General features: G+C 37.0%; 1 protein-coding gene across 1 annotated transcript; it reads left to right on the top strand.

Annotated features, from left to right (window-relative positions):
- Positions 1–5,656: 5,656 nt before the first annotated feature.
- LOC137387190 (octapeptide-repeat protein T2-like) lies at positions 5,657–6,010 on the top strand. The gene has a single exon (XM_068073516.1). The coding sequence runs from the start codon at positions 5,657–5,659 to the stop codon at positions 6,008–6,010; it is 354 nt and encodes a 117-aa protein (XP_067929617.1).
- Positions 6,011–11,890: the final 5,880 nt, after the last annotated feature.

Raw genomic sequence — 11,890 nt, 5'->3', positions numbered from 1 at the left:
TTAGAGTTGATATCCCTGTACTTATGTGTTAGAGATGATGTTACTGTACTTATGTGTTAGAGATGATATCACTGTACTTATGTGTTAGAGATGATATCACTGTATTTATGTGTTAGAAATGATATCACTGTACTTATGTGTTAGAGATGATATCACTGTACTTATGTTTTAGAGATGATATCACTGTATTTATGTGTTAGAAATGATATCACTGTACTTATGTGTTAGAGATGATATCACTGTACTTATGTGTTAGAGATGATATCACTGTACTTACGTGTTAGAGATGATATCACTGTACTTATGTGTTAGAGTTGATATCCCTGTACTTATGTGTTAGAGTTGATATCCCTGTACTTATGTGTTAGAGATGATGTTACTGTACTTATGTGTTAGAGATGATATCACTGTACTTACGTGTTAGAGATGATATCACTGTACTTATGTGTTAGAGTTGATATCCCTGTACTTATGTGTTAGAGATGATGTTACTGTACTTATGTGTTAGAGATGATATCACTGTACTTATGTGTTAGAGATGATATCACTGTATTTATGTGTTAGAAATGATATCACTGTACTTATGTGTTAGAGATGATATCACTGTACTTATGTGTTAGAGATGATATCACTGTACTTACGTGTTAGAGATGATATCACTGTACTTATGTGTTAGAGATGATATCACTGTACTTGTACTTATGTAATAGTGCAATAGAACTGTAATATATCAGATACAGAGTAATTGTACTTGCATGTATATATTCAACATGATTTTATGTTACTTACGCATTAGAACCATTATTTCTGTTATTCTGTGTTGTTTTTGTCTTGTAGATAGCCACTCCAACTAGCAGGGTGACAATGCCAATCGCACCGAACATAGGCCAGTATGTGTCACCAACTCCAACTAGCAATTGTGATGTAATCAATTAATATATAAAAGCCAATGTACGTCAAAATTAGTGCTGGTCATTTACACTTGTGAAATATTCACGTAAACTCTGAAGTATACAGAAGAAATACTTAGCTCAAGTGAGAACAAATCTTCAACAAAACTGAGTGTGAAACAAAACACGAGTGTCATCAGGAGAGTTACATTTCACCAGAAATTTGCTGCCTGTTTTGTTCGATTCGCTGATTCATTCAATAATAGCTCAAGCTATATTTTGCACAAGAATGAACATCATTACCTTTCCATACAAAAATTGGCCCCATTAACACAGTTATAGTTTCAACAGATTGAAAAGTAAAAGAATATATAACCTACTAATCATACAATTCTCTCTTAACAAATTCATGGAACCTAGCAATGCCTGACTGCCACACTTAACACATTCATCGGTTTCACTCAAGAAAACTTTCTCACAAATATTTGTTTTAGGTTTTGCTAGAGGTTCATTTTAATGTGACAATAAGACTGGATTTTCTAACACAATAATTACCACATAGCTTATAATTCACTAGTTCCATTAGTTTGTCAATAAATTTTGCTTACTCTACTGGTAGAACTTGAATTGGTCCGTAGGTTCTATACTGCATATACTATGTAATAAAAAAACAGACAGATACCAAAAAAGTCATACAAGTCATACAGTCAGAGAGATGGACACCAAAGAAGTCACACAAGTAGAGGCTTTGAAAGACACACAGATAAACAAACAGACAGATGAGCAGACAGATGCACATAAGAGCACAGAAATGCAGACTGATGCCAACAGACATACCTACAAACAAAGTGACAAACATGGTTAACCCCACCTACAAACCAAACCACTACTCACGCTGCTTTAACGGAGAAATTAGTTTGGAGTAGACCAGCTGGCTGCTTGTACAGAACCCCGTACTAAGGTCTATTCTTTCATCATCATAGCATAAACAGTACGGACCTCTTCCTGAATAGACAAACTTATTGCTGAGAGGGTAAGTCTCATCTCGGCAGACCAAGTCCTCTGAAATAGCTGCACAGTCTTCTTGGTTGAAGCAAGTTACTGTAAAAGTTCACACAGTGACATCTTTATCACCATAGTAACATGCCTGATTTTAATGAGTTTCAGATTCTGGAACAACAATTTATCACCTCCTCAGCTGTTTAAGACACCATCAAAGCATGTAGATTATGAGGCTACATTGTTCACTACACTGATGCTAGTATTATTGAGGGCATAGCCTGTGGGTCTACTGAACATTGGGGTTAGCAAAATATATCTTAACTATTTGTGAGTGTTTACTCTTATTAGGAAAATAAAAAAGCTTGGCTAGAGAAGAAGAGGTCAACATATTTTCTGAGCAAAGAATGACAGAGTGCAGCTACTGGTTTGATTGGATAGAAAAAGAGTAAGACAGACATGAACAGCGTTTGGTTTGACGTAAAGAACATACAAGTATTATCAAAGAGTTTGAACTCAAGTTCACTGAATCAGCTTTCAGGACGCAGAGTACTCAGGCTCATTTTTAATTATTTGTCACTATTATATTTAGCTGCATAAATATTTCTCTCTAAATGTATTAGATATGAAACAATAATATGTTTTGATAAGTCTTTGTTGAGGACATCTGCTATAGCTGATGGTAAAGCATATTCATCATTTAGTATACAGGTAGGAAGTTTCAGTCTGCGTGACTATGTACCTATGTGTGTGTACAAATTTTCCAAAGCTCATATCCACTCTGCTATCAACTCTCATATCATATTCATACCAACTCTCATATCATACTCTCCATATCATACTCTCCATATCATATGCTTCATATAAACTCTCATATCATACTGTCGATATCAAGTCTCATATCATACTCTCCATATCATCTATCATATCCTACTCGTAGCAACTCTGTTATCATATTTATGTGAACTTTCATATCATAGCCATATCAACTTTAATTTTTATAAATCTTTTGTAAAATGCAAGTGCTATAACATAAAAGTTAAATTGTCTCATAACAAAACACAACAGGTACGCAAAAGCTTCAAGCATACACTTGTTCATCTATGTACAATTCGTATTCAAATGAACATTGAACAGCACTAAACTTTAGTCAAAAAGAAGCAACTCCAACACACTGATGGTTGTTCAACCAGAGTTTTTAAATTACATTAGTAGTTTTAGTATTTTTGTAGACTATCATAGAATTCTCATGCCATAACAGATGACACAGGTGTATCTTCTCGATAAACTTTAGAAATACTTTGCTGTGTTCTGTGTAAGCACTAGGTTTGTCTCTTAACTACTAAAGTCTGAGGCTTACAAGAGGGTCATACTGCTAAAACTACAGCAAGTACAATTGTCGCTAATGGTTTTATTGTGTAAAGTAATGGTTGGATCCTGTGCCTAACGTCAATCTGATATTGCATGAAGTTACATGAAGCTACCAACTCAAATCCTACAAACGTATTTTATGAGAAGGGGGAAATTATGTTCCTAGATAGAACAACAGAACTTGAAATCGTGGTCTGCTGAACTTGATGGCAATCAACTGATAGAACCTATAAGTGTAGTGCAATATACAAAAACATTCTCTAAAAATTTGTTATACTCTTTTGATCTTTGTTAATTTTTTTTCTTTTATGTCAATAAATTAACATTTAAACCCTGACAAGCTTGAATCCTTTATACTATTGTACTTACCTAATCCAGCTTCACACATTCCTTCATTTCTCACAGTTCCCTTTCTGCAGGTACACAGACTGTTTCTGCACTGTTCATTCTCAGCGCAGCTTGAGCTGTTAGCACATCTGATGTCAGTCAACAGCTGGACTCTCAAAGGCAAACTGTCTAAAAGACCAGTACTATTGAGTCTCTATGTTTATTTTAAGTAAGCTACATGTCAGACGGTGCAAGCAGAAGGCCATAGAAATATCTACCTTGACAAAAGTTCAATCAAGTTAAACTCGCAGAGTTAGTGTATTATTATATTTGATTTGCGTATCAAAACCATCTTATGCTGAACAGATATTCTTACAATGATGTGTTGCATTTTGTTTAGTTTGCTCACCAGTTGGTAAATAAAACAAACATAAATACTTCAGGCAGCTACAAAAGGAAATAAAGCAAATCAGTAATATAATACTATGTAGAAAGTTAAGTATAAAAAGCAAACAAAATGTAAAAAACAAGACAATAAAATAATAATCATTAAAAAGAAGTTTTGTGTTGTAACCTTGTCTTAACGGTTAAGTCTTAACAGTTAAGTCTTAACAGTTAAGACAGACGAACGGTGGAGTAACTTTGATGATTTAGAAAATGGTTGGTGCTTAGGTAGAGGTGACTAGTTGAGGTGGCAATAATGATAGGAAGTTAGTTCAAGTGTAAACTAGCATAGATTATGCATAGCGTTTTGTTGGTATAAAGGAGTTTGTTAGTTTTATTTTTAATCATCACAGAGTCTCCACTTTTACTAGTTTTAAACTTGCTTTTCTTGGCATAGCTTTGGCTATCATCCTTGGAATAGCTATTGGATGTCTTTAGACAGTCATTGAAGACTTTAGTCAAAGGTGTTTACTCGTATCATTTGTTTGTTGCTTTACCTTCATAAAAAGCATTACCTTTTTCCTTCTCAGACTACTACTATCACTCACACTAGCTTTTTTAGAAGCCAGGAATTTGAAGCTAAAGTTGTAGGTTTGAAGTGCTGCTTAATACTAAATGAGCATCTCAAAAACAAGCCATTTAATGAATTCACAATGTTTCTAGAAACTGGATGTTGTATGTTGAATATTACTTTGTATGTTGAGACAAACATTTTTACAATATGGCCTTATCATGAGTCCAGTTTGAATTGCACGTGCAGTTCAAGCATGCTTGTTTTAAATGCAAAATGATACATTATACATTGAACTAGGTTACATTATATTAGTTGTATTTGAATACAGTTTACAGTTTACTGATGATATGGAAATACAGTTTGCATTATGCTGGTGACAAGTAGCAGTGAAAAAGGGAGAGAGGGAGAGAGGGAGAGAGGGAGAGAAGGAGAGAGGGAGAGAAGGAGAGAGGGAGAGAAGGAGAGAGGGAGAGAGGGAGAGAGGAAAAGAGGGAAAGAGGGAGAGAGTAAGAGGGAGAGAGAGAAAGAGAGATGGAGAGAGAGAAGGAGAGAGAGAGAGAGCGAGAGGGCGGGAGAGAAAGAAGGAGAGAGAGAGAGAGAGAGAGCGAGAGAGAGAGAGAGAGAGGGAAAGAGGCAGAGAGGGAAAGAGGGAGAAAGGGAGAGAGGCAGAGAGGGAGAGAGGGAAAGACAGAGAGAGGGAGAGAGGGAGAGAGGGAGAGAGGGAGAGAGGGAGAGAGGGAGAGAGGGAGAGAGGGAGAGAGGGAGAGAGGGAGAGAGGGAGAGAGGGAGAGAGGGAGAGAGGGAGAGAGGGAGAGAGGGAGAGAGGGAGAGAGGGAGAGAGGGAGAGAGGGAGAGAGGGAGAGAGGGAGAGAGGGAGAGAGGGAGAGAGGGAGAGAGGGAGAGAGGGAGAGAGGGAGAGAGGGAGAGAGGGAGAGAGGGAGAGAGGGAGAGAGGGAGAGAGGGAGAGAGGGAGAGAGGGAGAGAGGGAGAGAGGGAGAGAGGGAGAGAGGGAGAGAGGGAGAGAGGGAGAGAGGGAGAGAGGGAGAGAGGGAGAGAGGGAGAGAGGGAGAGAGGGAGAGAGGGAGAGAGGGAGAGAGGGAGAGGCAGAGAGATGGAGAGGCAGAAAATCAAAAAGGCGGAGAGGCGGAGAGGCGGAGAGGCGGAGAGGCGGAGAGGCGGAGAGGCGGAGAGGCGGAGAGGCGGAGAGGCGGAGAGGCGGAGAGGCGGAGAGGCGGAGAGGCGGAGAGGCGGAGAGGCGGAGAGGCGGAGAGGCGGAGAGGCGGAGAGGCGGAGAGGCGGAGAGGCGGAGAGGCGGAGAGGCGGAGGGAGAGAGATGAAGAGAGAGAGAGAGAGAGAGAAAGATGAAGAGAGAGAGGGAGGGAGAGAGAGAAGGAGAAGAAGAGAGGGAGAGGGAGAGATATCACCAGCATTTACTCTGAATATATTTAAAAGTTACAACTCTTGATTAAGCTGCAGCAGTTTAAAGCTCTCAGTTTTCTGAGGTTTACATTTTGGAGAACACTTATTGTTGCAAACAATGATGTAAGAGTGTGCAACTCATCATATGGTGCGGAAAGCAATAGTAGCAAGTAAAGTGGAAGCCTTACCCTCACATCTGATTCTTTTACCTGTCAGCAAACACCTTTGGTAGGGGCAGACATCTGGTTTACATTTAGCTGTTAAAAAGAGAGTTTAACGTAAACTGTTTCACAACAAATGAGCTCTGTACTAGTGTGAGGTAGATACTGACAACTAAAAGATAGAATAATCTCAGTTCTATTTTGCCAAAAAATGATACATTTGGCACAATATAAATAATTATAACAACACTGATAGTAGAATAAAATTTTTTTTATGATATTAAAAGGCTTATGGTATAACTGAGCCATGCCATAGATACATTGACCAACCTGGTGTGGTGCAGTCAACTCCGATCCAATCATTTTCACATAGGCATATTCCTTTCTCTTCCAGGCAAATTGCATTATTGCCACAAATGGATATCGCTGCTCCACAAGCAGTTGATGAAAGACTGCAGTCTTCGTAGCCGTAACCAGCTTTGCAGACACACTTAGATGAGCTCGCATCAAAGATTTCATTAAACTTGCAAACGCTCCTCGAAACTGTAGAAGATGAAAAGCAATTTCAACAAATTAAGTGGCTTTATATTGCAACGTCATTCATAGGTTATCTTGTGTGTACCTCACCACACACAAAGCATATCTTTAATAGTGAAACCACATACATATAACATATAGAATCTCTGATGATTTGTTCAGATTGGTTGTTAGTTTTAACACATCTCTTTCAAATCTTGAGTCATTGTGTTGGGATAGATTTGCTATTGCCAGGTGCAGATTGGTCAACCCTACAAAAGAAGGTAAATACAATGCTCGCTTGGTTTTATACAACAATATTTATGTGAGTTTTGTTATTCAAAAAATTACCAAAACTTGAGAACTTGTAAGATCAATATTATCCCACGACCAAACACGAGCGAAGCAATTGTTTGGGAGCTTTATGATAAATGCATATGTGCACACAACTCACGAAAATTATTCATCATCGGCTGTACCCAAACCCTTCTACCCAAATCCCATCCAAGAATTTAACCATTTTTGTCTGGAGTCGTTCAAGTATAATAATGATACAAAACACATATAAACCTATTTAAATGTGTTACCAAGTCTTTGAAAATTGTAGACAGTATCCTAAAACTTACTCATCCGATTGGATTATACATAAATAGAAAGGTTAACTTGGCCTAAAATCGCCATTAAAACCTGACAAGCTTTTTTATTAAAATTAAGACCGGCCATTAAAACGCCCATAGAGCTGTGCGACAGATGGTAGAACTATAAAGCCGTGTGCATTTCACGAAAAAAACATGCACATTTCACCAGTCTATAGCACTGTCCAATTGCTGTAGGTTTCTGTAATAAATGTAGAAGTACTGAAAAGTACTCGTTTCTTTTTTGCCGATTCTGCCGGACTCTGACATTTTGGACACTTATAAAATGAGTACTTTAGTATTCCAACTGATGTCCAAAGCAATGAAAGTAAAGGAAATGATGATGATATTTTTCTAACAATTCTTATAAGATTGTTACAATATTTAGTTGTAAGAATAATTATTCGATTTTATAAGATTATTATAAGATTTAATTATAAGAATAATCATTTGAATTTACAAGATCGAAATATATAGTGACCGATGGTGTGCAATATGTTACTGTTATTATTTTTCTAAAGATTTTGTTGATGATACTACGGCTGTGCCCAATATCGCGGTACTGTCAAGCCATTTTTAATATCTGCAAAATTAAGTAATAGGCCTACATTTTCTTATAGATATACATCTATTTCTATGACAACCAGCTAAAATCCGTTTAGATTTTGAAATTCAGCATGATTTTTTAGATATAAATACCAAAATCTAAATCAATATCACAACTTCTTGATATTGGTTGCTATGACGTTTTAAAATGTAAACAAAATTGTGCATTGGTTTTCGTTTCTCAAACTTTAACACCAGTTTTTTCAGAACTATGTTTTTGCACTACTGGTAAACATGCATTCAGTTTATTGACTCTAAAATCTGCTGTAATTAAGCTGGAATCAAATTTTTTTCTTCGAAATAATTGAGAATTTTTTCCTTCTGCTAGTGTTGATACCTTTAAATCTTGCACACCCGACTTAACCATGGTTTCTGTGACATGACCCATTTCTTTATTTTGCTCCAGTTTGCAGAAATCTTCCAGACACGTATGAATGCTAATGCTTGCTTTCTGTTATAGATACTGTCAAAACCATTCTACATTCAACACAACCAACTTTCAAACTGTGTATATTACACAGCAGCTTGCCATGTAACTTCTAATATTGCATTTCTCCTATTGCAGGGGAGAGGTATAAATAAACATATAATCTTTTCCTCTCATTATTGCTGTTTGTTGTACATAATAACACCCAGTACATTACAGCTACTATTGCAGCTACCATTGCAGTTCTCCTATTGCACTGCAGTGCCATTTGACTACTAACATTGCATTTCTCAACCAGCAGTACCCTTTCTTTTTCCATTATCACTTTGGTCGTAGGCTGTATGACAGGGGAATTTCTAATTTATTACATTGAGCTTATAAAGTAGTATTAGGTAACCTATGAGCTCTATTAGGTATTATTAGGTAACCTATAAGATCTATCAGGTACTATTAGGTAACCTATAAGATCTATCAAGTATTATTAGGTAACCTATAAGATCTATCAGGTATTATTAGGCAACCTATAAGATCTATCAGGTATTAGTAGGTAACCTATAAGATCTATCAGCTATTATTAGGTAATTTTTAAGATCTATCAGATATTATTAGGTAACCTTTGAGAGGTATTAAACACAAAAAGCATAAATTTGAAAGTTGTAAAAAACCTCTAAAGTATTGACAACTTTATGTGCTTTTTTTGCTTTCACTCTACGTCTTTGCAGTTTCAGTTATTTTGAATACCATTTTATGTTATCAAAATTCAAATCCCTTTTTGCAATATCTACACATTTTTTATAGATTGAAAGCACTTACATGATTACATTAGCTTTTGTAAAACTCACTTTAAAAACAGCAAGCTAATGTCAATTTTGTTATTGAAGTTCTATACTGAATTCCCTTGTTACAAACTGGTCATAAGAAGCTGATGTTTTTAGTAAATCATGACTTTAATCTATTTTTTAAGGAGTTGTTGATTTTGATAATTCATTTCTTTTAATTGGCAGTTGCTCAATCTCATAAGCAGGTTAGAATGGAAGGAGCTAAGAAGAAGAGATTAAAGAGGAGCTAAGAAGAAAAGGGGAAGGAGGAGCTAAGAAAAGAGATAAAGGAGGAGCTAAGAAAAGAGAGAAAGGAGGAGCTAAGAAGAGGAGAGGAAGGAGGAGCTAAGAAGAAAAGAGGAAGGAGGAGCTAAGAAAAGAGAGGAAGGAGGAGCTAAGAAGAGGAGATTAAGGAGGAGCTAAAAATAAAAGAGGAAGGAGGAACTAAGAAAAAGAGAGGAAGGAGGAGCTAAGAAGAAGAGAGAAAGGAGGAGCTAAGAAAAAGAGAGGAAGGAGGAGCTAAGAAGAAGAGAGAAAGGAGGAGCTAAGAAAAAGAGAAGAAGGAGGAGTTAAGAAGAAAAAAGGAAGAAGGAGCTAAGAAGAAGAGAGGGAGGAGGAGCTAAAAAAAGAGAGGAAGGAGGAGCTAAGTAGAAGAGAGGAAGGAGGAGCTAAGAAGAAGAGAGGAAGGAGAAGCTAACTAAAAGAGAGGAAGGAGGAGCTAAGAAGAAAAGAGGAAGGAGAAGCTAAGTAGAAGAGAGGAAGGAGAAGCTAAGAAAAAGAGAGGAAGGAGGAGCTAAGAAGAAGAGAAGAAGGAGAAGCTAAGTAGAAGAGAGGAAGGAGGAGATAAGAAGAAAAGAAGGAACAGAAAGTTAAGAGCAATGGTAACTAGCAGACGAGTAAGACTAATAAGTTATAAAAAGGAGGAGGTTGATGGCAGCGGCGCTTGGCTATGGTGATGGTAAGATAAAAAAAATGTCTCTGGATCCAGTTTAAGTTTTTGCTTTTAACCCTCCTAGTATGAAGCGAGTGTCAAGAGATCAATTTTACACATGATGCAGCTGTATGTATATCTCACTCATCTCTGGAGATCTTTCTAGAGTCTCTCTAGAATTTTTAATGGCAGTTTTGACAGATAAAAAATTGAATACATCAACGAGAGATCCAATTCTATTTAAAATTTGGTAGTCAAAAGTAAAAGGTCCATATTAATTCATTGAAAATAAAAAGTAGCGCACCGACCGCAATTTTTGAGCACCTGAGACAAACCTGTTTGGTGACGTACCAGTTTTCCAGATGTTGTTAAGGGTGTCCCTTGAGATATTTCCCTTTCCCTGAGCACTCAAGGCTTGTGGAGCTGATAGCCCCCAAATACTATGACCAGACTATCCACTATACAATTGCTGGATCATCAATAGATGCTATGGTCAAACTATCTAACAAGCTTGCTTTCATCAGAGATTTTACGAGTAGTAATGAGCTTTCACACGTACAGGCCATCCTCAACTTACTACCAACAGGCTGTAAGTTACCAACATGTTGTAAGTTACCAGCAGGTTGTAAGTTACCAACAGATTGTAAGTTACCAGCAGGTTGTAAGTTACCAACAGGTTGTAAGTTGAACATTAAGTATATTATTTACACCGCTGTTCAAGTATATTTTATACTGTAGGCTATTATATATGTTATGTTTTTAATACTGAATAAAAGCTTATGATCTTTAGGTTATATAGTATAGTATGTTTAAAGCTGTTTATAACGTAATTTTATCAGACTTTTTCAAAGAAATGTAGCCGTAGCCAGCTTTGCAGACACACTTTGATAAGTTCGCATCAAATATTTCATTAAATTTGCAGACACTCCTTGAAACTGTAGCAGAATGGAAAACAATTTCAACAGATTAAGTGGTTTGATGTTGCAATGATATTCAAAGGTTACCTTCTGTGTACATCACCATACAACAAGCATATCTTGGCTGTATTATAGTGAAACAACGTACATATAACCATTTACCATTTATTGTCATTTAGCATGTGGTTCAAATATGTACTGACAAAATCCTATCACTTTTGAGCTGTTTTGTTTTATAATGTTTTTAGACATCTTGATGGAGTTTGTAGGGCTACAGAAATATTCATTTGAGACGCGCACTTGTTTACATCTTTCAGCTAATCTATTAAAACATGAGCTAAGTCAAGATTTAAATGCCAGTACCTACACCCTCATGCCAAGATACAGCTTATATACAAACTTACAAACCTCTGAAATGAATAATCAGTAGACAGATAATGAGGCAGCCGTGAGCATGCATTATTAGTAGTGTCTACAGCCAAGGTATGGCTTTACAACATACAATAGCATTGCTCACATTCCATTAATTGGAGTTCTACCATTTGATCAGAAACGCTAAAGAATAACAAGAGAACCGTATAAGGAAGCCAAGTTTGTTTACTGACCTAAACCGTCTAAAAAAATTAATAGCCTGAGCTGCAACCCAAATTTGTATAGCTCTTGTCACTTGTCAGTAGCTAGTGTAACTTGTCAGTAGCTAGTGTCACTTGTCAGCAACTAGTGTCACTTGTCAGTAGCTTGTGTCACTCGTCAGTAGCTAGTGTCACTTGTCAGTGACTAGCACCAAGTGTCAGTAGCTAGTGTTACTTGTCAGTAGCTTGCGTCACTTTCCAGTAGCTAGTGTCACTTGTCAGTGACGAGCATCACTCATCATTAGCTAATGTCACTTGTTACTCCCTAGTGTCACTTGACAAT

This window comes from Watersipora subatra, chromosome 2 (assembly GCF_963576615.1).
Source record: "Watersipora subatra chromosome 2, tzWatSuba1.1, whole genome shotgun sequence".
NCBI lineage: Eukaryota > Metazoa > Bryozoa > Gymnolaemata > Cheilostomatida > Watersiporidae > Watersipora > Watersipora subatra.
This window is presented reverse-complemented; position numbering and strand designations above follow the sequence as displayed.

What these genes read in the sequence shown, in the direction of transcription:
- LOC137387190 (XM_068073516.1), top strand. Translation starts at nt 5,657, where the DNA reads ATGGAGAGGCAGAAAATCAAAAAGGCGGAGAGGCGGAGAGGCGGAGAG.